This window comes from Lissotriton helveticus, chromosome 7 (genome assembly GCF_964261635.1).
Source record: "Lissotriton helveticus chromosome 7, aLisHel1.1, whole genome shotgun sequence".
In the NCBI taxonomy this organism is placed as follows: Eukaryota; Metazoa; Chordata; class Amphibia; order Caudata; family Salamandridae; genus Lissotriton; species Lissotriton helveticus.
The window spans coordinates 1707627806-1707654040 of record NC_136068.1 but is presented as its reverse complement, the minus strand read 5'-3'; the positions used below and the strand labels follow the sequence as shown (position 1 = coordinate 1707654040).

The following is a 26235-nucleotide window of genomic DNA, read 5'->3' as shown; positions in this document are numbered from 1 at the left end:
ACTTTGATTTATAAAAGTAAGAGTACATTTATTAAACACACACCACTCAATACTATACACCAATTTACAAATATACATAAGCTGATGGAATTACTTTGTGACATTGCATAACATCCCCACCCCTCCCGCAGGGGGGGTGGGGTCTAGTACCACCACTCCCATGTAGGCACATCATCTTGCCCTTAATGCAGTGAATTGGTCTTAACCTGGAGCGAGGGCCCTGCGCACTGGCACCATCCCAGTGGCAACCCCCCCCCCTATAACCTCAACAAGCATTAAACAGGCTACACCTGCCTTGGTGACACATGACCCTGACTGAACATCTCCTACTGACCATATAGTATGCACATCTTCATCTTAAGGGCTAACAGAACCTAAGCACAGCAGCAAGAAGACATGTTTACGCACACTTTAGAATGACAGTACTCAGCATATTTGGATATCATTAAAAATGCAATTACAGCCCCTAAAGGCATCACAGATGATCACAGGATTAAGTAAATGCAGTCAGACAACCTAGCAGGAGTGTCTAGCCACTTAAATCCACTTCGCTTATGACATCACCTTAAACCAGTACTTCAGATGGAACATCAATCTCTTGAAAAGAAATAACCATTAATAAATGCATTTCGGTGCAATTACATTCTTCACCTCCAGGGGATGCCCTTCTCCAGACATCCCCTACTCAGCCCTTTCCTCCTTGATGCAATTATCAAACCACCCTCAGCTGAAGAACAAAAGTTCCAGCCCAGAAGGTGTTAAATGACCATTAGCTTGACCATTAGCGCACCACACGCAGCCCTTCTACTCTCTGCGCGAACCTGATTGCTGCTCTCTTGAGCTTTTAAAAACCCGTTTTGGTATTTGTGTTCATTTTGATTTTAAATTGTTCCCCTGTTTTTATCTTAGCTGGCCTATGCCTACTTGTAATTAGACCCTCTCACACGCACTGTAATCGGTGAACTCACCGCTCTTTGCGGGTCCCTCGCCCTCGTTTTTGCTGGCGGCCATCTTTTGTTGGGGAAGAGGTTGCTCGCGCTAGTCCTCTCTCTAGGAGGCGACTAGGGCTTAAATTCAGGCAATTTAGGTCAGTTCGCCCTTGACCATTAGCGCACCACACGCAGCGCTTCTACTCTCTGCGCGAACCTGATTGCTGCTCTCTTGAGCTTTTAAAAACCCGTTTTGGTATTTGTGTTCATTTTGATTTTAAATTGTTCCCCTGTTTTTATCTTAGCTGGCCTATGCCTACTTGTAATTAGACCCTCTCACACGCACTGTAATCGGTGAACTCACCGCTCTTTGCGGGTCCCTCGCCCTCGTTTTTGCTGGCGGCCATCTTTTGTTGGGGAAGAGGTTGCTCGCGCTAGTCCTCTCTCTAGGAGGCGACTAGGGCTTAAATTCAGGCAATTTATGTCAGTTCGCCCTTGACCATTAGCGCACCACACGCAGCGCTTCTACTCTCTGCGCGAACCTGATTGCTGCTCTCTTGAGCTTTTAAAAACCCGTTTTGGTATTTGTGTTCATTTTGATTTTAAATTGTTCCCCTGTTTTTATCTTAGCTGGCCTATGCCTACTTGTAATTAGACCCTCTCACACGCACTGTAATCGGTGAACTAACCGCTCTTTGCGGGTCCCTCGCCCTCGTTTTTGCTGGCGGCCATCTTTTGTTGGGGAAGAGGTTGCTCGCGCTAGTCCTCTCTCTAGGAGGCGACTAGGGCTTAAATTTCAGCCATGTCCACGCGCAGCGGAGACGCGCAGCGGGGATGCCGGAATATCGCCGGAGTTTCGCCAGAGTCAAGCCCGTCTGTGCCCGTCCGGGCCCGGACGGGCACAGGGCATGTTACTCTGCTCAATCCATCTAGACCTCTGGCTTCCTCCTACAGGTATTCACGGGATTCCCTGCTTTCGCTTCGCGCGCCTAAACATCCTAGCTGCCGGGACTACTGGGTTGAGGGCACTACCTTCAAACACTGTGTCGGGTGTCTTCCGTCGAATAGCTGTGTGAACCCTAATTCACTCACTATGGCTCTGCTTAATTGCAGATCACTGCCTTGTCACGCTGTGGAAATACACTCCCTCCTTTTGGACCACTGTCTGGATGTGTTATTCCTGACAGAAACTTGGCTGACTGCGTGTTCTGGTCCTGACATTGTCAATGCTCTCCCGCCGGGATATCTCATTTTCCATCTTGATAGGCCGGATGGGAGAGGGGGTGGAGTGGCCATTGTGTATAGAGACACATTTGTTTGCAAGGCTGTAGACTGCGGTATTCGTAATACTGAAAGCTGTCATTTTTCCCTCGGTATATCTTCTTCCGTCTCCATCTCTGGCCTCCTTGTGTATCGGCCTCCTGCTACGCTGGGGAATTTTGTTGACTCTCTTATTGAGGCCATTATTCCATTAGCTGCTGCCTCGAGTAATTTTGTACTTCTTGGGGATTTTAATCTTCATTTTGATGACCCCAATGATGCAGTAGCAAGAGATTTACTGAGCTCGCTTAGTGCACTTGATCTTCATCTCGCTCATTCGGGAGCTACTCATAACAGAGGTCATCAGCTTGATGCTGTTCTTGCTAATACTATCAACCTGCAAGCCCTCCAGATGTTGGCCCTTCCCTGGACGGATCACCATCTTATTCCGTTCAGCTGGTTGTTGAGGAACCAGAGAGATCCCGTACCTGGACAATATACTGTGGAACGACTCTGGTCGAAGCTGCCGGTGGACAGCTGGGTGGAAGAGCTAGTTATAACTTGCCCCGATTCTGTAGATGACCCTAACATTGCTGATCAACACCTGGGAGAATGGCTCACGAACTCTCTTGACTTACTGATTCCTAAAAAAAGGAGGCTTATCAGGGAGAGAAGAATTGGCTCTGCCCCCTGGTACACCCCGGAACTTAGGAGCTGCAGAACTTCTTGCAAAAGGCTTGAACGTGCCTGGAGGAGAGAGCAGACGGAAGAAAGCCGGGCTAACTATAAAAGAGAGATGAGGAAATACAAAAGTGCATTGAAGGATGCGAAAAAGAACTTCTTTAGTGATAGGATTGAGAGGGCAAGTAATTCTCCTAGAGAATCGTTTAAAATTTTTAAAGAACTTTTGAAAGCCCCGGTCCCGCCAGTCGTGCATATTAATCCTAAAGACAAATGTGAGGAACTGGCTAGTTTCTTTCACTCTAAAATAGATAAAATACTATCCTCTCTGCCCGCTATGCCTCAAATCTCTGAGCCGGCTGCTAGCCCAACAAGCTGTTTGACCGAACTTGTTTCTTTTGGCCCCTTCTCGGAAGAGGAGGTTACAAAGGTCTTGTTGGAGATGAAGAGTGGATCGCCGAGTGATCCAGTGCCTATGAAACATCTTAAACTTGTGGCTAACACTCTGGCAACTCCGCTGACCGACCTCATCAATCTCTCTCTCTCTCATGGCATAGTGCCACAGAGATGGAAAAGGGCAGTGGTAAAAGCCTTATTGAAAAAACCAGGTTTGGACCCCTCCAACTTGACCAACTTCAGGCCAATTTCGCTTTTGCCGGGGTTCTCGAAAATCGCCGAGAAGCTGGTTAACCGCCAGCTTTCCTACCATCTAGAGTCCAACCGCCTGTTGGGAGACTCCCAGACTGGATTCCGTCCCGGCCAGGGAACAGACACAGCCCTGCTGGCGGTAGTGGAGGAAGCAAGGAGCACTCTTGATACAGGAGGATCAGTGGCAGTGATCCTCCTGGACTTGAGTGCTGCCTTTGACACCGTGAGTCATCAGGTGCTCCTCCAACGCCTGTCAGAGGTAGGTGTCTCAGGGACGGCCCTGAAATGGTTGGGATCTTTTCTTTCTAACCGTTTCTACCAAGTCTGGGAAGGGGCAGAGCAGTCTTCCCTATTCCCTCTTCAATGTGGAGTCCCGCAGGGCTCATCGTTGAGCCCTACTTTATTTAATACATACATGACTCCACTTGAAAGAGTGGTAGCCCCTTCGGGGTTGAAGATCATCAGCTATGCTGATGATACTCAGCTGGTGGTGGGCCTCACTCAGCTGGCGGAACAACCCAATGTGCTACATGACTGTCTGGCCAACGTTTATCGTTGGATGTCCAACTCTGCTTTAAAGCTTAATGGAGGAAAGACCGAGCTGATGCTCCTGGGTAACTCCAGTCCCTCCATTATTGCTAGCTGTTGGCCCCGGTCTCTTGGCGATCCACCATCCCCCAAGAAGGAGATCAAGTCCTTGGGAGTATGGTTGGAGGAAGATCTGTCCTTTAGGACCCACGCAAGGAAGACAGCGGGGGTCTGCTTCGGTCTACTGAAGTCAGCCCGAAAGGTGCTACCACTGCTTCCGGATCCAGCTAAGAAGCTTTTGATACGTGGTTTAATCCTATCGAGGCTCGACTACGGGAATGCCCTGTTTCTCGGCGCCCCCGAAGCGACCTTTAAAACCCTCCAACAGGTGCAAAACGCAGCTGCCAGAGTCTTGATGGATATCCCCAGAAGGCAGTCCGCCACCCCGGCCCTCAAAGCGCTTCACTGGCTCCCTGTGAAGGAGCGGGTGAAATTTAAGGCGCTGTGCACGGCCCGTAAAATTCTACACGGCAAAGGCCCCCCCATTCTTTTTAATATGGTCCGTCCTTATAAACCCCCACGCCTTCTGCGTTCGGACCAAAAACATCTGCTGCAATCAGCGAGAGTTAGGAGAGCTCGTACTGGGGGCAGGCGTTTCTCGGTGCAGGTGGCAAAATTGTGGAATTCTTTGCCCCTTGAGATTCGCTCAGAGCCCAAGATCCTACTTTTTAGGAAACTTCTTAAAACCTATTTGTTTCCACAGTAGTGTTTTCTTGAGTCTCTCCTTCGTTGGTCTGTCGCGCCGGGATGCCCCCGGGTAAGCTGAGCGCGTTATAAGTTTCATATTATTATTATTATTATTATTAAATGCAGGTTGAGGGGTTATTCTTTTCAAATCCCCAGGACACCTAGGGTGACTTGTCATCTTCGCGCATCTTCGCGCTGGGGGAGACTGCGTTGCTCCTGCATCTCCCCCGTCACCTTTGCACTCATGTGGTGGTGACCCCGTCCTCCTGGGGCCACCACAAGCAAAGAACATGCGGTTAGCCCTTGCAGGACGGTCCTGGCCTGCAAGCCATTGTGGACTGTGTTGCATACTTGATGAGCGGCTCTCCCGCTGCGCCGGGGAGAACCGCGATGTGGGCCTCCGGCCGCTTCTAGGGCCTCGGTGGGGGGCCCGGTCCCACCCGGACCCCAGGTGAGCACGCACGGCTCGGGGAGCCCACCCCCGGCCTCTCCTCCTCTTTCCCCTCGCACCACTGACGGCCTTCCCTGGGGGGCCCCAGTCGCACCCGGGACCCCCGCTGTGCTTCTTGGTTGGAGGGCAGCCTGGGGAGCCCACCCCCAGCTGACCCCAACGGCTCCCCGCGTGACCAGCACTCTTCCGTGCTTCTGCGAGAGCCGGCCGCTCCCTTCTGGTCTGCCCGCTACGCCGAGTCCTCGTGGGACCTCGGGGGAGTGCGGCGGCACTCCCCTGGCCTCCTTCTCTTCTCTGGGGCCTGGGTATGGGGTCCCGGGCCCCCGGACATCTTCGGGGGGGCCAGCAGCGCTCCCCCATTCTGGCACTCTGGGAACCGGAGATGGGGTCCCGGGCCCGCCTCCTGTCTTCTTCTTGCGGGGGGCACGATGGCGCCTCCTGCCCCCGCCTTCTCGTTGGGGCCCGGAGTTGGGGTCCCGGGCCCCGCCTCCTCTTCGCCGGGGGCCAGGGTGGGATCCTGGCCCCCGTAGGGGTGAATCTTCACGGGGAGTGCTCCGGGGCCTGGGGATGGGGTCCTGGGCCCTTTGGACCCATGTTGCAGGGGACGCGGCGACGCTCCCCTGCCTCTGGTTCAGCGGGGGCCAGGGTGGTATCCTGACACCCCGCGGGGGCATCTTCACGGTGTGCGCGACAGCGCACCCCGGCTTTACTACTTCCATGATGCCACTGGCACTTTCTATGGATGTATTGAGTTTCCTTTTTTTCCTGCAGATAATGCTTTTTGCACATCGTGTCTAATTGTTCTATCACTGATACCTGTTGGGATACTATATATTTTGTTTACTTCTTTGGGGGGCAGCCTCCGGGACCTGACCCACCCCGGGGGCATCTCTGAGACCGGTGGCGGAACCCCACGCGCTTCGTCGTCGGTCTTCTTAGGCGTCAAAGGTCGCCTACCTTCCGGGGGCCATATCTCAGCCCCTGGGGGTCCGATCTGTCCCATTTTCGCGTCTTCTTGCTCCTTGTGGCGCCCCCCCCCCACCCTCCGCCACTGGGAGCACTCTCCTTTGTCCTCCGGGACTCCAAGAGGTTGCATTCTGCAGGGAGCGGTCTTCACTGGCTCCCTGCCCCTCTCTTCTCCCTGCGCAGAGGCCTCTTCATCTGCGCCCCGGTCCTGGGCTCTTCTTCTGGCGCTGGTAGGGGCCTGGGGGGCAGTCAGGGGTCTCTACTTCCAACTGCCCAATGCACCAGGCTCCAGCACCTTTCACCTAAGCAGACCACACCCCATAGAGAGCTTCTCTTCCTGTGCAAGTACTTTTAAAAGTTTAGTAGGGGGATGGCAGGAAGTCTCTGGGTGTCCCATCAAACAGCGACACATCACTTCCCTGCCCCTGCTCCCTCCTTCTTGTCCAGCCTGTTCAAATGGCGTCGCCCAGTGTCTCTGGCCACAAGGCCTCTGAAACCCAACTCCTTCCCCCCTCAGTGCCTTCCCTCCTGGGTGCAAGCCGGTGCCTGGCACCCAACGACAGCAGTTGATGGATTGGCTTGAGCTCCACCTATCTTTTTTCCTTGGAGGGAAGATCTTCGCTCAGTGAAGAAAGGTCATTAATCTAACCTGCCATGGCCAGACCCCAGCCAGGGACTCAGAGAAATATGACATTTCCGGACAACCCAAAAGCAGTACAAATATGACTTTGGACTCTGCAGAATACTAATTTTCACATCTGCTACACTGGACATTAGTGCGTGTCTGGAATCTGTAGGCTTTGTGGAATTCATTTTAGCCATGGGCCCCACATCCCCATAGGGAAATAATGAAGTAAAAACACAGTAAGACACACTGACTTTCCCTGGCATGTTCCTTTCCAGTGTATAAAGGCTATTCCATGTCACCACCCAATTCTGCCTCAGTCCTGCCACACCATTCACACTATTCCAGTGCAGGAGATTGTCATCCAAAAGGAGGGATTTGGCCTCCCAAACCACCTCAGAGCTATGTTAGCAGGCAGGCATTCTTGTTGGTGTCAAACCACGCTTCCAGGTATTTGTGATGTTAAAGTGTATTTAATTATTAAATAACTATTGTTGTGCTGGTCACAAAATTATACAAACAGCACCACCATGTGGTAGGCTGTCATAAGAGCCAGTGTTGACCATAAAGTGACGGTACCAAGCACGGGAAACCACCTGCTCAAATTAAGCAGACTCTCCAGGTACCTCTCTGCTTTTGAATCCACAAAAGAAGACTGCCCCTAGATTGTGTTCCTAAAGGTATCTACAGAGTTAGGGGGAGCATCTCATAAAAAGTTACGGACTGGCCTCACACACTGCTGTCATGCTTCATCATCGGCTGTCCTCGCCCTCTAAAAACTTGGTTTGATAGAGGGCGGGCATACACCTGGAGACAGAGAAGCACTTCTAAATCTAAGTGATGGCCGTGGGGGGAGTGAAAAAGTTTGTTAAAAACCATTACCCTTGCACATATCCTAAGTTTATTCAGGGATCAAAGGTATGGTAGTTAAAAGAAGTGGTCGGTGATATGGGACATTAATCTCCCTTCACCGTGTTATAAAGGGTCGACATGTTTCTGCTAAAGTATCCCCGAAGGGTACGCATCATTCTTCAGGACCATAGGCGAGGTTATTACCTAGAGGTCCACTTCCGGGCACCTAGTGTCAGAAAAATTGACCTGCTACTAATGTGTGATGGGGCTGTGAATTACAAATACCCCTCTTGGTGTAGTAACCTAATGAGTGACTCTGTAGAAAAAGGAAACAAAAAAGAAAAGAAGCATAAACACCAAAGTGTGAGTATGAATACAACAAGTACACTGTAGCATCCATGCAGCGCCATGCCTGTTGCACCCGTGGTTCGGTCCATATGAGACACGTGACATGTACACGTGTATCCTTGCAAACCAAAGAAAATACTGTTTTTTGACCTTACACTATAATCTAGCCTACTTGCTCCATGGGAGGGCAGAGGTGTAAGGACCTACTGAGACTTTCTGAAAACAAGAAGTAAAAACACAATCATGTTTGGTAAAGATTCCAACATCCTGATTTAAAACCTCTTGGTTTGTTAAAAAGGATTCACAAAGTATAACTACAAATATTGTGGCCTCCCAGCAGAGTGAAGCACCCATACACACATATGGCACATACAGCATCATGCATACTCTTACTGTCTATCTTCAGTGCTTCCAGCAGCTTTCCCTTAGGCGTCCTCTCGGTCTCCCCGTCGATGGAAACTGATGGGAAGGCTGGGGTTATATATACTGAGCTCAATTGGTTAATTGGTTCAGGTAATGAGCGGTAATTGGAGAGCAGAGGTGTGTTCCCTGTGTCCTCCTAGAAGGTGCCTGGCCGCCTGGGGGAGGGCGTATCCTGCTGACTGCGTTTTCATTGGTCTGTGTGCAAAAGAGGTAATGAGTGGTAATTGGAGAGCACAGGTGTGTTTCCTGTGTCCTCCTAAAAGGTGCCTGGCTGCCTGCGGGAGGGCATATCCTGATGGCTGTGTTTTCATTGGTCTGTGTGCAAAAGAGGGGTAAAGGCTCTGTTCCCGCGCATGCGCGGTCTGTTTTATGCTCGGCCGAAACTTCTCGGTCTTTTAAAAGAGTTCAGAAGTATGGGAAACACACTGACCTTATCTGTTGGTGCGGGCCAAAGTACATTCAGTACAATTATTGTGCTCGCAATCGCTCGGAAATATATGGGACATCAGCACGCGAGCGAGCGAGAAGTGTGGTAGCTTTGCACATGCGCGCTGAGGTATCCGGGGATCGGTAGCCTGACAGGATGTTAGCGCAGGTGCACTGTGTGAAAACTGGCAGACTTGACCTATCACACTGTAAAACTGAGCGAGGAAGTGCTCGGATTCAACAAATTAATTTTAATTTTTTCAGATGGAGAAAAAAAACCTCTAGGTATTAGTGATGTTATGACAAAGTATCATATATGTTTGTGCACCCAAGTAATTAGCTAGGTTTGACGGGTTATAATACCATGTTGTACATTGTGGTATTACGTGATGAGGAGTTTAGTGTGGACAGTTCAAAATATCCCATTAATTCATGGTATTCCTATTGGCCCAGATCGTTTTTGGGGGGTTTGTATAAATATGTGTCTTCCTTCCAAAATTGGTCAGGTATAAGGGGTATATGGGCAACCTAGCACTCCTTGGTATGATGTTATGCTGTTCAGGTAGCCATTTGCAGCCAAGGGATCTCGTCGTTCAGGACCTTCGTCCAGCTGCGAAGTCTGTACACCCATCGTTGTTCTAGGAGGTGTAACTCTCTGGTGGTGTCGGTCCTCTGTTTGTTCATAACCTCCAGTACAACCCATTTAAGGTCCTTGTCATTGTGACCTTTGTCAGTAAAATGTGTTGTGAGCCTTGTGTTTTTCTTCCTGCACCATATTGTGCTGCAGTGTTTACTCACACGCACCTTCACTTTCCTGGTGGTCATGCCGACATATTGTAAGTTGCACGGGCATGTCAGTAGATACACCACGCACTCTGTGTTGCAGTTGCTGAAGTTTTTTAATTTCTAGGGGTTGCCCGTGCCAATATCGACTTCCTTCTAGTAGTGGTAAATGGGCAGCACACGCAATTCCCACATGGGTAGTGACCCACTGGTTTAGGTTGGCTCAACAGGGTCATTTGACTTTCAGTAAGTTCTTGATTAACCTTAGAGTGAACCAAGTTGTCCCTAAGGTTCCTGAATCATTTGCATGCGAAAAGGGGGGCTCCCACTTCCGACTTCTGCTATTGAGGATTGACCATTTTTTCCGGATGATGTTTTGGACTTTGTTAGACACGGGTGTGTATGTTGTCACATACACGTTGCGGTCATTCTGTTCTTTCGGTGTTGTTTCAAGGAGCGCATTCCTGTTGTTATTCCTTGCCCTCTTTTTCGCTCTTCTGACCATTTTCTTGGGGTAATGTCTCTCAAGGAGTTTATTCTCCAGTTGTTTCACCTTTACTTGGAAGGTGGCGAGCTCAGAACAATTCCTTCAAATTCCAAGGAATTGTCCCACAGGTAGGTTTTCTCGAAGAGAGCTCAGATGGTAGCTCTCGAACAGGAGGAGGCTGTTCCTTTCTGTTCTTTTAACATGGACTTTGGTGGAGAGCCCTTCTGTTGATAGGCTGATGTCGATATCCAGAAACCTGCATGGTTTTTATCAATGGGATGTTTAAAACAGAGGTGGGGGTCTTTGCTGTTGACCCTTTCCACAAATCGTGTTGCATCCTCCTTACTCCCCTCCCAGACCACGAGAATGTCATCTATGTATCGTTTCCAGGTCTCTTGCTTGTGCAATCTGCGAACACATGCCTGCAAAAAATAAGTTTTCACATTTCATTGTAATCAATTCATTTTAGCCTGGCTACTAAACTTTCCACTACATTTAGCATCAGGAGATCAGCACATTTATTGATTCCCTTCCAGTGAACTAATGTAAAGGCTGTATTTCATTTTTTTGCTGATGTTCTGATTGCACAAGCACTTTGATTTATCTTGTCACTGCGCATAGATCACCTTGCATTAAGGTATATTGTTTACGAAGAAATATTATAACAACAGTATAAACACTTTTTAAAGCGTCCCTTTAGGATCTTAGTTATGTGGGTTTGAAAACGTTATGGTATCGAAGAATGTTTGACTCTTTCTGATTGAGAATACAAGAATTTAAACATAATCCGACAGAAACTTTGTCTCTACAGTCTTGGATTTTTAACTGATAAAATGAAGCATGCTGGGACCTATAGTTTCATTTCTGTCATTACAAATATTAGTCCAGGTTTTTTATGCTACAGAAAGTAGAGGCCATAGCTCTGATAAAAGAGGATGATTGTTTGAAGTGTTGGAGAAATGGGTAATGTTACTTACAGCCTTTTCAGCCACAACACTATTCTTTCAGGAAAAAAATCCTAGACAGCCAAGGACCAATGCACAACAGTACCAGTGAGTTTCCTTATGTACATCAGATCATTGACCGCCTCTATAGGTTGGCTGTCAAAAAACCTAACATAGGGAAATATATGTCAAATAATAGAGGCAGCAATGATATCAAATCCACTTCCAAACATTTTAGTCCAACAATCAATATATAGCAGTGTTTCCAGCCAATGTGATTTAAAACGGTTCTTTATTTGTTATGTCTTCAACACCAGCCAATGCGTTTCGCTCACACAGGAGCTTTATCAGGGTTTAGAAGTACATGTCAAGATAATGAATGAAAATTGCTCCTGTCAACCGTCTATTAGAGATCCAGGACAGGAGAAACCAGCATATCCATATAATCTTTACCTTGCATGGCAAGTGGTACGTCCCTCTCAGCTTCAAAATACTCCTCAGGAGATTTTTGTAAGTGGATTTGATATATTTGTTGCCTCCCTCGTTTGATATATATTTTACTATGAATGAAAGACATCTAGATCTAGAGTTATAATGGGAAAAGTGACACTACAAGTCCCAGCATGTTTGGTGTAGTATGACGACACAAATAGCTTGCTTCAAGTCCAACTCATAGAATCAGGAATCAACTATATAAAGACACTCATGTAAAAAATCAAACCCAAAGGAATTATGAGGAAGTATGCATTCCGCAAGCACACTATCAGAACAAAAAGTGTGCATATGACTCTGCAGACAACGCAAGTTTTGTAAAGTTTGAAGATATTGATAACAATGGCTGAAGGTAATTAAACATTTCTGTGCTGTGTTCTTTCTCTTTCAGCTCAGTTTGCATCTGCTACAGCCAGTTGCCAAGGGAGGCTCTTTGTAAGTGGTCTGATGCAGAATTACCAGTCAAATCTGCCACTAATACACTATGAGTTGCGCATCACCTCCTCCGAGCCTAACACAGCGGTGTCCATCTCAGTTGGGCAACTGCTCAACAGACGTTTAAACCTTCAGAAAGACATGACTGTGTCTGTAGAACTTCCAAGAAATCTTGAGATCTCTGGTACTAAGAGGTCCGACATGGTGGTGAAGATTGAGTCTAGCAAAGATGTCACTGTTCTCGCCTTGAGCCAGAAGCTGAGAAGTTCTGACACCACCATTGTTTATCCATACAGAAGCCTTGGTAAAAAGTACATCATAGTCACCCCTGAGCTAGGACCCCTGGATTCTGTCAAGGAATGTATGATTTTATCAATTAAAACAACCTCGCTGATCATCCTTCTAAAAGGCGAGGTTAAGTTTGAAGGCAAGACCTACAAACCCAACACAACACTTACAATTAAGCTTAAAGAACTAGAGGCTGTCCAGTTACAAAGCAAAGATGATTTATCGGGCACCCAGATCATCTCCACGGAACCTGTGGCAGTAATCACAGGGCACAGCTGTTCCTGGAAGTACACCAAGTGTGACCATGTCAATGAGCAACTCCTACCCGTGGACAGCTGGGGCACCAATTTCATGGTTCAACCACTGTCACTCCAGTCAAAGGGCGACCTAATCTACATTGTGGCTCACAAAGCAACTCAAGTAGACTATCAGCTGGGATTGGCCAAGAACACAGCAAGCTTACAAGCTGGGCAGGTACTAAAAATTGACAACAAAAACACCCCATTGAAAATAAATTCCAAGAGTGGCATAGAAGTAATGTTCTTTAGCACTGGGAGCATGACCACTAGGAGGCTGACATACGACACCTTTCTAATGAATATCCCAAGCGTGACCGACTATTGCAAATCATATCGGATCTATGGGCAGAGAGGATTCATTAACTATGCCATGATAATCATCAAGACGTCAAGCACTGCTGCCCTCACGTTTGACAAAATCCCAATCCGGAATTTGAAATGGGTGTCTTTCGCAGACACGGGATACTCCTATTCAGAATATGAGTTTGGCGACAGTCTAACATCACATTTGGTGGAGCACCCTTCGGAACCTTTTGGACTGATGAGTGTTGGAGTTACTACACTTGAGGCATACGGCAGTCAAGCATCCTGCATTGAAGGTTAGTCTGTGTCTCTTCTTCCTGACTTTACACCATCAAATAAAGGGAGTAAGTCCAGAATGTGAAGAATGCACATACTGTAGTCTTATTCCCCACGTCTGCTCTTCATCAGGTGATTTCACTCCTTCGTCTTCCTTGTCACAATCAATACTATTGAGGTTCTGCCTCACCCACATATTCATATTGCTCGCCTTTAATAATTTTGTATAAAGTAATGTAACAATAAATGAATCCAGATCCCTTCAGGGAATTCCTCCTTCCACCCTACAAACATCAGTATCATAATATGTGCCCTCCAGTAATTCCCAAGCTTATTAAATATATATACATGTATGTTTGTATATATATATATTCACTGAAAAAACCATAGGTTTCAGGGGCGTTATAGTTAGTTGGACATTTCACTAGTACAAAACCATAGAAATCCCTCTGTTATAGTTAGTTCAGCTAACTATAACTTGTGCGCCCGCCATGCACTGCTGATGACATCATATATTACATCACTCATGACATAGTCAGTGACATCACTCATGACATCACTGATGACATCCCAAATGACATCACTGATGACATCATCCAGTGAATGTGTGTTTATCTGACAATTAAATATGTTTTATTTATGTATATCTCAAGGTCAATGAAAGAATAAATGCGTATATGTGTCTAAATGGATGATTTTTGAAAATTTATTGCATAACTGACTGATTAAGTGTATCTTAGTGAAAACATGGGTTAGTGAGTAATGTTTAAATATGTAAATATCTGTATCTGTCTCTCACTTTGTGTATAAGTGGCTGCATGGGTTGGTGAGTAGCTACATGAGTGTCTATATAGGTTATTAGTTGTTTTTTTGAGTATAAGTATGAGTGTCTGAGTGTCTGTATGATTCGGTGGGGGGTATTACGTAGTGCATAGATGCATGAATGAGTGACTCATTGTTTATATGTGTTGAAGACAGCATGTGTGCAGGACTGTATTGGTAGATGAGTGTGTGTACGGGTGTGTTAGTGAGTGAATGTCTCAATAGTGTCTTTGTGAGTAACTACATATGTTTTAAACTAGTATATGTGAGTATTGGTGTATATAAATTAGTATAAGTGAGATCGAGAGATTGGAAGAGTTCCTGTATAAATTAGTATGTTTTTCTATAAGTGATTGCGTAAGAGAGTCAGTATGTGTAAGTTTCTGTAGAAGTGTGGTGGTGTGTATATAACTACATGCAAGTAAATGGATGTTTGATACTTTGCATGTGTGACTATGTGTGAGTAACTCTATGGATGAGTGTCGGTGTGTAACATGATGTATAGGTGTATGCGTACATACAATGAGTGAGTACATGTATGAGTGACTGTATAGGACTGTTGGTGAATGAGTGGCTGTGTGTGTATATCTTAGAATTACTGAATAGGTATGTTGTAAGTGGTTTTGGTATGTCCATTGTTTGAAAATGTTAGTTTCTATTTTTGAGTGTGTGTATCAAAGGTTAAATTAGGGAGAGAGGAGGTCTGCCACTCTATCACTTTTTTTTTGTAATTCTTTATTCGCGACTGCACAGTATCAATAACAGTACATCATTTACACTTATTACACAGTACAATCCTTTTCTCGTTTGCTGCCCAACCAAACATGTCTGTTCTTTGTAATTACATTGTGGTATATATATCATATGCAAAAGAAAAACAGGAGTATATAATTCCATACTCTTTCCAACATGCTTTCCTATAGGAGCAGTGGCATGTGCAGCATTACGCTATACAGCATATTATTAACAAGCCTATCAGCCAACAAAATAAAGGATCAAACCCCCGATCCTTCCTCCCTCCCCACAACTCCCACCCCTGCCCCGTACTTCTCCTGCTCACAATAAGTCCAGAATGTGACACTCCGTACTAGTGATATCAAACTAACTCAGCATATGATAAATTTACAGAAACCACACCTATGCGTCTGCGGGCTTTTGTTCCCCTGTACTGCACACACCTACATGCTATGTATTATTCTACCATTTACATCCCATCTACCTGCGATATTGCGATCTCCGTCCCCTCCAGTTCTATGCCACTCTATCACAAGGATGGTGTCATGAGTGATGTCATCAGTGATGTCATTTGAGATGTCATCAGTGATGTCATGAGTGATGTCACTGACCATGTCATGTGTGATGTAATATCGTGACGTCATCAACAGTGCATTGCGGGCGCGCGAGTTATAGTTTAGCTGAACTAACTATAACAGAGGAATTTCTATGGTTTTGTACGAGTGAATTGTCCAACTAACTATAACGCCCCTGAAACCTATTGTTTTTTCAGTGAATTTCTAAGGATTTTTAGATGCTAATTTCTAACTATAACGTGCCTGAAACCTATGGGTTTTTCATTGAATTTTAAAGGTTTTTTAAATGCTAATTTCTAACTATGCCTACAGAGGTAGGACATGTGAAGAAAGAAGTAAAAACGCACAGAAAGAAGAAAAAGAAATGCATTATGAGGCAACAGAAGTCCACAAAGACGAAGAAAAGTGCAGGAAGAACAAGAGATCTACAGAAAGAAACAACTTTATCTGACCGGTACTGATGGTAACTAAATCTGACTAACCAGGCCTGGAGCCAGTGCTATGCTAAAAGACACTTAGAATACAGTGAAAACACCTACATACACTAGGGAACACTATGCGTTGGGGTACCCTTGTGATTACCATGACCTCCTCTTTAAGACTCTAGTACATATTAGGGCATGGGGATTAAAACTACCTCTTAAATTACGCCATGGTGCACTTTTGCACTCTGGTGAAGGCCGCCTGAGATGACATGTGTGCAAACACGCTCTGTGGCCGTTTTAATTTGGGGGATAAAGTCCCCTTGAATCCTGAGTGTCCCTTGGGTCCAACTAGCCCACCAGGTATCTTCAGTAAACGCCACAGAGCTGCGTTGCAGAGAAGTGTAAAAAGGGGCACGGCCTGGACCACCTCTCTGCAACTCAGTGCAGTGTTACTTGAAGCACCTGGTGGGCTAGTTGGCCCCGAGGGGCCCTCAGGATTAAAGAAGAATTATTGCCCCAACTTAAAATGCGCCACAGGGCGTGTTTGCACACGTCACCTCAGGCCCCGTCCCCTCTCTTCACCACTGTGTAAACACGCCCTGTGGCCGTTGTAAGTTGGGAGATTAAGTCCCCTTGAATCCTGAGGGTCCCTAGGGTCCAACTAGCCCACTAGGTACCTCCAGTAAGTGCCACAGAGCTGCGTTGAAGAGAGGTGTAAAAAGGGGCATGTCCTCTGGACACCTCTCTGCAACACAGCTCCCTGGCGCATACTGGAGATACCTGGTTGGCTAGTTGGCCCTCAGTGACCCTCAGTATTGAAGGGGAATGAATTCCTCAACTTATAACTCAACAGGGGGCGCGATTGCACAATGGTGAAGGAAGGGGGCGGGGCCTGAGGCTACATGTCTGCAAACACGCCCTGTGGCGTGTTTTAAGTTGGGGACTGAATTCCTCTTCAATCCTGAGGGTCCCTGGGGGCCAACTAGCCCACCAGGTACCTCCAGTATGCGCCAAGGAGCTACGTTGCAGAGAAGTGCTCAGAGGCCACGTCCCTTTTTACAACACTTTGCAACGCAGCTCTGTGGCGCTGTCGCGTGGTCCCTCCCAATATTTGCAAAGCCCCAGAGGTGGTAGTCCCCGGGGCTTGGGGGTCCATCACTGACCCCCCAATTTTAATAATTAGAGCCCCGGGGAGGTGGCGGTCCCCGGGGCCTGTGGGGGAGTTCAAGCCCTCCCACACAGGTAGTTATTTGATTTATACAACAAGCCCCGGGGGTGGCAGTCCCCAGGGCTGCCGGGGGCCATGTCCCCCACCAATATTTTATAAAAGCCCAGGGGGTGGCGGTCCCCAGGGCTTGGTGGGCCCTTGAGCCCCCCAACAACTTATTATACAAGCCCCCGGGGCTGGCGGTCCCTAGGGGTTGCGGGGGGGCCGTGAGCCCCCGCAAATACTTTTGAAAAGCCCTGGGGTGTGGCAGTCCCCAGGGCTGGTGGGCCCCTTTGGGGCCCCCATTATAATATAAACATTGCCCCCGGGACTTGGCCCACCCGGGGGCTAATTAATAACAAAGCGCGGGAGCCCGCACTTCGTTTTTTTCTTTTTCCTGGCCGGATCTGTGGATCCGTCACGCATTTCGCAGTTTAAAAAAATGTAAAAATGCTTTTTTTTGGGCCCTGGGGGTCCTTGCGGGACCCCTTAAACGGGCCTAGAGGGTCTGGGTGTTTCTACCCTGCCCCCTTTTCTTTTTTCTATCATTTGTTTTATTGATTTCTTGTGCCTCGGTTCTACCGAGGCACAAGATGGCTGCCATCACTTCCTGGTTTAGAGTGATGACAGCCAATTAGCATGAAGCTCGTGATCGGGAGGGTGCGCGGATCCTGTGCACCTCTACATATCGATATTTTTTAACACATAATTACACTCCACATAAAGAATTCAACTTTGCAACATGTCACAGAATTCCACAATTAATTATACTACTTCACACCATGCCACATAATACCCCTCCAAACCATCCCAAATAATTCCAAAGAGCACCACACAATTCATTGCCACACAATTATGCACTACACAACCTAATTACACTCTACATAATATCACTCAGCACCACATAATTACACTCCACATATTTACACTCTACTCAATACACCATAAAAATACCCCATATAAATGCACTCTATGCCACATATCAGCAAACCACATAAATGCACCATGAGACATAATTCCAATAAACATAATTTCACTCAACGCCACAGTTTCATGCCACACATTTCCAATGCACACCACATATTTCCACATAAAACTACATATTTCATCTTCACAACACAATACCACAGCAAACCACATACCTCCAATACACACCATCATGCCGCAAACTTCAACAGCACACCACATATTTCAACTCCACAACATGCCTCTCCACAACAAACATTACCATGCCACATAATTAACTCCATAGCATACAATATCACTCTACATAATTCCACTATAGTTAATACCATTAAATTACTACCCACATACTTCCACAGCACAACTCATCTCTACATTGCAGTTCAACCAACCCTGTCATCTCTCCCCACAAACCCACTGCCCCTCTCATCTCTCCATCACACTCACAGTCACACTACCACTACCCCCTCTCATCTCGCAGCTCCACTACCCCTCTAATCCCTCTCTCCACTTCCCTGTCTCTTCTAGTGCCTGCTCACACATGCTACCTTCCTGTACCTCCTTGCGCTGTGCACTGGTCCACCTCTCACCTCCTCCAGGTGCCCTCCCACTCATCTGTCGCTCTCTCTCTTTCGAACTCTCTCTTAAACCTCGCTCCCATGTCTCTTCCCTCCTCTTCTATATTTGTTCACTTTAGGTCTTCAAGCACAGTTTTTTCCCATGCCTTTTGAAAATTTCCTTCCATCAAGCCCACGCTCTTTTCCTCTTCTTCAGGTGTCTTCTGCATACACAGGGGCACCCTCTTTATATGTGTATTGTCTGCTCTCACCTTCTTTCTCACTTTCTCACACTCTCTTTCTGTTCCTCTGTCTGGAGTTCATTCACCACTTTGTGCGCAAACTACCTATCTCTCTCTATCTTCCTTTCTATGTATTCTGGGCAGCACTCACCAGTATCTATTCATCATGCCACATAACTCCACTGCACAAATACACTCACACCACACAATTCCACCAAACAGAAATCCACAACTAACAATTCCAAAATTAAACCCCCAAAATTCCACTCCAAACCACATACATCCACTCCACTCGAAACCAAAACACATGGAGGAGAGTGGAAATCCGAGGTGTGAGACTGGATTTGGTCACGCCTGGGTAAATGAAGGGGTCTACGGGTGGAACCGTAAATCCGTGGTTGGGATGGGTTGGGAGCTGCTCCAGCAGGAGGAACACCACCAGTCACCAATTTAACGACTAGCAGACTGAGAGAAAGGAACTCCAAGACTAAGGAGCATTCTCCCGGGCACAATGTATTGCCCTAATAGCCCAGTTTATATTAAAACCCTTGTTGTTTAGATTTATTTTTTTGTCAGTTTTAGGAAAAATCCAGCAAGCTACGGGGACATTTATGGGTGCTGAGAGAGTAGTATACGGCTAATTAACCACACTCTGGAAGAATCCAGAAGTTGGGTCTGGGATAGGTTCACAATTTACTAACCCTAAAACATGAGGTTAAAGAAAAAAATTAACGGGAGTAGATCTTACCTGTGTTTTATCCTACTATCGATTGCCAAACATTCAGCAGAAGATGAAGAAGAGTCTTGAGACTAAACATTACATCAACAAATTTCCAAACATTAATTTTATTATTTTAACTTTAAAACAGTAATGTAATGCATGCCAGCGATTTGGTACACATACATTAAATACACACATAACTATCCCCTCCTTTGGAAAATTCAAGAGTCAACTCAAAACCTTGTTCCTCGACCGCTCCCTAGGGAACCGATAGGAGCAGTGGGAGCCCGGAAACAGGCCATATATCGGCAAGACCTCGAAGCAGAACTCTCCGCCGCCGACCTCCCTATATCTAAGGTTTTTACCTTACATCTTCCCTGTTTCTCTGCCTCTGCTGTTCAGCCAGTGTGAATGGAATGTTAGTGTGAGTGTGTTGTCATTGGAGTGTTTGGTATTCTGTGAGTGGACTGTCAGTTAGATCCTGGGCTGAGCAGCAGAGAGGATGCTCCTGGTGAGGCTTTGATTACTTATATACTGGAAAACCTATCTAACCATCTAAGAAGAATAAACTTATCATCTGTACCCTATCCAAGTCTTCTGGAATTACTTACCAGGATGTAACAAAAATTTGGCGACGAGGGTGGGATTAAAACTACGCGTGAGGACCTTCTTCAAGCTTCTTTAAGGTACTTTTATTCATAACAAACCTACTTAAGGATTTTACGCCCTCCTGCCCCACCAGTGTCCATAATTCACTGGACAGCCCATGAACAAGGCGTAGATTTCCTGTAACCTGCTTCTTCCTGCCTAAACCCTACTGCCTGCTTCAAAGAGGACATACGTTTCCTGCTACCTGCTTCTTTCTGTCTGATTCCTGCTGCCATTGACAGAGTATAAGCTTCCTGATTTTTACAGCCTACTTCTGACTGGGCGTGTTACTGCTGTTCTGCTGCTGCCATCCTTTTTCTGCCTGCCTTTAAGCTCTGAATGGATGTCAATATGTTTCTGCTCCTGCAATTAAAATTCCCTATATTCAGTTGCAAGTTTGACATTTTCCGTGTTCCTATCAGCCTAAAGTTCATCTTTACTTTTTCTCTGTGGTCGTCAGGAGAACTGTATTCCTCTCAGCGATGTTTGTTTGTTTTAACTGGAGTACTTAATTGCTGATTAAGAGGAACGAGATGTGTGGTGAAGCTATTTGGCAGAAAGTTTATCTGGCAGTGTGTGTTTTATCTTTCTGACTTTTAAATGTATTTCACTTCAACATGCGTCTATATTAATTGCCATTGTGGGACCATTTTCAAGCGTTCTTGGTGATTAATTTTGATATTTTTAGGAGCCCAGACAGATAACAGTGAACGTTTTAACCGTCATTTGGTTGTTTAAATAATGGCATCTGTCATCTTTCAAATGTGCTCACTAGCTTTACATGGAGCGCAGCCTTACCTATTATCTACGTTGCTTCTATGTTCCTGCATGCATGACGAATGTCTTCTGCGTCACCTCAGCTGCATGACATTCCCTGGGGTGTCTTCCTACCTTGAGCCACCCGGCTTGGACGTCGTAAACATGCCTCCATTTTGAGTTGGCACCGGAGTCCAGCTTTACATTATTGATGTTTTCCTTTGATGATTCTTCACTGCAGCGTTTACCCTTGAAGAGTTTTTAATCAATATTTATTTTCCAACACCTTCTTGACGTTCAACACGGATTTGAAGTCAGTTAAATATTCTTCCTACACAATAACAAAGGACTTGCTGGTATGACATTTCCATCGTAAATCAAGGGTTCTTTGCTTTAATGTTCTTCTCCTTCCAAGCTACAAAGTTATTTGAATATTTTTAACCTTTGAATGTGGTTACCGTTTTAATGCCAGAACGCTTTGCTGTTTACACCACATATGTCAGTTTGGTTCCATCTTCCACTCTGGCTTTCTTTTCTGAATGACTTTCAGCTAATTTTTTTAAATGTTTCAAGTATATGGCATTTCAGTGTGATTCCTGAGTGTTCCTACAGTTGAGTTGGATTTCGGGTGAGTAATCGCTCACCGGAGTGGATCATCAGCTTTTTAAAAAAAGCTGTTATGCTAATGTTTAATGCTTGTTATGCTTTACAATGCCTTGCTACTTTTGCTTATCTCCTTTAATATTTTCTCTACTTTATTACTTTCTCAATGTTTTTCGACTTTCCACGTGGTGCTTTTCTTCTTTTTCCTTGGTACTGTACATGATTTTCACTTACAGTGCCTTTATTATATTGTGCGCAGGTTTTGTTTGTGGTCTAACTTGAGATGTGACTGGATTATTTTGATGTGTAGTTCAGTTTACCCAGATCGTATTTTCCTGCAGTTTCATATGTGGTCTAACTTGAGGCGTGATTGAACTTCTTTGATGTGTAGTTCAGTTTTCCCAGATCGCATTTTCCTGGAGCATTTTTTGTTCCTCTGATTCCTGACATGAGTACTTGATGTTTACTGTTTAATTATTATATTGCACGCAGGTTTACTCATGTGGTCTAATTTAAGGTGTTACTGAGTTTTTCTTTGCTGTCTAGTTCAGTTTCCCAGATCGCACTTTCCCTGCAATTCGTCACTTGTGGTCTAATTTTAGGTGTGACTGTACTTTTATCATCGGTGTGGGACAGTTTACGCAGACCACAGACCTTTCTTTTACGGGTTTTCCTTTTGCTTGATGTGTTAGGTGTATGCCACCTATTTTTGTTCTTTACTTTAATTTCTTCCTTGTTTCCTTCTTCCTGTTGCTGTGTTCAGTTGTTCCATACTTCTCGCTAGCCTGGCCAGTTGGTGTAGTTGTGGTGGTCACACTCGTGCATTACTTCTTGTTCATCTTCGTGGTATTATTACTTCTTGCTTATGTAATTTGTCTCAGTTTGCTTTTCTGTTTTGACTTTTTTCCTTCCTTTTGAAACTTCTTACTTCAATTTTCTCTGCTAAGGAAGGAGATGTGTGTGTGTCTTATTTGTCATACTGTTCTCACTTTGCATTTTATTACATGTTTTTCCTTTGTTGCTTATTATTACGTCACATTTCACCTTGCTGATTTCTGGTATGTTTTTTCATACTTATGTGTGTTTACAATCTTTCTACTGCAACATTTTATTGATTATATTGTGATGTTATTGCAATGTTGCTATTTACATTTGCTTTCTCTTTGTTCATTTTTGTAAAGAGGGAAGGTGTGTTATATCTAAGGTTTTTACCTTACATCTTCCCTGTTTCTCTGCCTCTGCTGTTCAGCCAGTGTGAATGGAATGTTAGTGTGAGTGTGATGTCATTGGAGTGTTTGGTATTCTGTGAGTGGACTGTCAGTTGGATCCTGGGCAGAGCAGCAGAGAGGATGCTCCTGGTGGGGCTTTGATTACTTATATACTGGAAAACCTATCTAACCATCTAAGAAGAATAAACTTATCATCTGTAACCTATCCAAGTCTTCTGGAATTACTTACAAGGATGTAACATATTGTTTTATGTGATTATATGCATTGCATCTTATGTAAAGCGCTCCGATACCCCCGGGTCAGGCCAGCGCTATATAAAACTTCTTAAAAGTAAAATACGTCCGTTCTCCCGACCGGTGTGCTTCACCTCTCCAGCACGGGACCCTGGCAAATCCGTTAATTAATCCTGGTGCTGCTCTCATGCTGTTAATCAGAATGATATCCGTGCCGGTATTGGATGGAGCAGCAGTGCCAGATAAAACACTTTAGAGGCCCCTAGGTAGTCGAAATTTCAGGGGCCTCCTCACTAATTATCTCCTAATACCCAACGCACCAGTTTTTTTTTTACCAAACTGACAGCTGCCAGAAAACGCGCTTTTAAGAGACAAACTGTTATTTGAATCTAATGTCTCTGTTTTATAAACTTTAAGTTGCTACATTAATTCAGTATTTTCTCTATAGTATTTAATGTAAAGTTTTTGTTTCTTTGAGTTGATTCATTTTTTTCTATCTTGGAAACAATACTACGGGGCTCCTAACAGGAGTGGAGCCCATAGGCCGGTGCCTACTTTGTCTATTTGGTAATCGAAAACTGTGGAGCAGGCTGTCTCAGCGCTCCAAGGAGAATCGAGGTCTTTGCTCGGTCGCAGCCCAGCTGTCCAAGACAGCTGGGTTGAGAGGTTTAAAGGGCGCATTTCCGACTGGCCGTCGTAAGTCGCAAGTTGGCCGGCCAAAGCAACATGCACACTTTTAGCATAAGTGCCCTGCCCATAACTTCTTTTTGCTGCTGCCAGTCAGCAGCTGCCCCATCCCCATCCTGATGCTCGGCTCGGGACGGGGTCATTGAAAAATAAAAATGTAGTACATTAACTGTATTACCAATTTAATTTTTATCTCTGGGGCAAGGGGGGCATTTCAATCAGTTGGGCAACGCTCATCCACCCTAATGGAGGAGCCGCCCATTGCTTAAAAAAAGAACATAACTCTGGGTAGAATTTAGCTTCTCTCAATGTTTGTACTGTAACCAGATGGATGCATGTCAGATTGTAAAAAAAACACTGTTTAAGTAATTCTAAGTTCCTTAAAAATCTGTTAATAGTCTAAAAGTGCAGCACAGATCAGGTCCTCCTGAACCTATGCTAGACATCACTGTGTTGGCACTTACCTCAAGCACTCTGGTTTGATGGCCCACAGCATTCTTTCTTTTATGTTCATGCACTTCTTTTAGCACAGTCTGGTCACTTTTTTGAACATCTTTTTCGTATGTTATGCTACCCTATTCAATTAAAGAATGGCACCTATGGTTTTAAGATAACATATTTTCCTGTTTTGTTAAATATATTTGTTAACTTCAGACTTCTGTTTGCTAATTTAAACCTGAATTATAGGAGATTTGTTCACATTTTGTGTTTATGTGAGGATGATATATTTTTATCATATTTGTCATCTATTTACATGCACATGGTAAGAGGTATAACTATTCCAAAATGTGGTTATGTTGATAAGTGATGTAAGTTGGTTTAAAATCAGAACTGTCAATGACTATTATGTCTGGTAATCTGATTTCTTATATCAAAAGTCGGTTAAGGGGTATGTGAGCTCACTAGCTATGGGCATGCCTTTTACTGCCCTTAAGTCTATGATTTTCTAAATGCCTGATGGGCTCTTAATTTTATGTTCAGTAATATAAAATGGAATTGAGGTCTAGAGGTTACAATGATGGAATTATTGCATAATGAACTATACATTTCAACTGGAATATCACACATCATTTCTTCTTAGCTGTTGTTTATTATTCACCCATTTGTTATTATGTCTAAAATATTTTTATGAGCTATAGTCTTAACAATTTACAAAGATAAAAAAAAGTGACCTCCCATGCCAAAATCCCAGTTAGATACCCAAGTCTGAACAAATCCCAGCCTTTCGCTTCAATATGTGAAAAGCATACTACACTATTTTGTCTGGTGATCCTGCTAAGATATAGTCACACAGGAACGACAGCTCCAATCCTGCCACCGGGTGATTATGTCATAGATATATTTGGATGCCTTCACATTTATCAGTTAGTGGGATGAATTAAACCAGATCACTCACATTGAGGAAAGGATCCATTGGAGGTTAGGTCGTGTAGACTTTCACTTCTTACTTATGGATAGAATGTAAAAGTTTATAACACAGAAATGTTGATAAACGCTCTTAAATAATAGTCTTGTTTAGAGTTTTATTGTGGAAATTGCCTTCTTGCTACTTTCTCAGCAAGACCATGTATTACGTGTCATAATCTGAGATGGGCTGTTGGGACGGTGGGACCTCCTTTCTTGTGTCGGTACAGAAGAAAGCAGTTGACTGTCGACAGGGCAACATTGCGTCTGAAATTGCACCCTGAATTTTGGTCTAATGTTTGCCATTTTCATCAATTTTTCTAGCAGCCACATGCACGAACATTCTTTGCGAGAAGGACCACATCTGCAAAATGGTGGATGGGATGCCTCGCTGCATCGACGACTCTGTCTCGACTTGCGTGGCCACCGGTGATCCACACTACACTACCCTTGATGGGCGCAGGTTTGACATGCAGGGCACCTGCACATACACAATTCTGAAATCATGTGAGATCAGTGGCCAGCTTCCATCCTTCAACGTGGAGGCCAAGAATCAGAACAGAGGCAACAAAAAGGTGGCATATGTCACCATTGTAAAAGTACAGGCCTATGGTCAAAACATCTCCATCAAAGCAATGGAACGCGGTCGAGTATGGGTGAGTATTTGGGCAACACTATCATCTGCTTATCTATGGGACTATTCTTACTACCCACAGCTGGCCTGAAGGCCTGCTTACATGCTAGACTTTGGACCATAACCACAAACCACCCACTGCTGGAGATAGAATGCACTGTGTGTGTCTTCTTTTCAAACCCCCATGAAAATCCCTGAAGCACCTAAGGCAAAGTAGAACAAACCTTGATCACAGCAGGACAATACCAACCCACATCTACAGTTCTTTAGGGATGGTCCTGACCCATGCAGGCTATTCCAAAATACCAGTCACTTCTGCATTCTTTACTATGATCACATTAATAATTCATGCAGCCTACAGAAAATGTTAAAATACACCCAGCTTACTATATAGCACATTATCAAACTGTGTAAACATATAAAACGTATGTAAATGTATAAATATGACCAGTATGCATCGCACTACAGGCTGTATCAAGGAAACTTTGCCCCGGTGCAAAAAAACAGGTAAATCCATAAACACTAGTTTAGCTGTTTGTGTGATTAAAAAATGAGGCAAACAGGATTGTGCTCCAGTCAATATGACATATTGAACCATTAGA

At 45.1% G+C, this 26235-nt stretch overlaps 1 protein-coding gene across 1 annotated transcript in view; it reads left to right on the top strand.

The window, feature by feature from the left end:
• Positions 1 to 12183: 12183 nt before the first annotated feature.
• The window catches only part of LOC144769653 (IgGFc-binding protein-like), a 32523-nt gene continuing 18471 nt past the window's right edge, over positions 12184 to 26235 (top strand). The window contains exons 1-2 of the mRNA XM_078653828.1: positions 12184 to 13211; positions 25324 to 25655. Of these exons, the coding sequence (XP_078509954.1) occupies positions 12227 to 13211; positions 25324 to 25655 (1317 nt within the window). The 5' untranslated portion in view covers positions 12184 to 12226. The remainder of the gene's footprint in view (positions 13212 to 25323; positions 25656 to 26235) is intronic.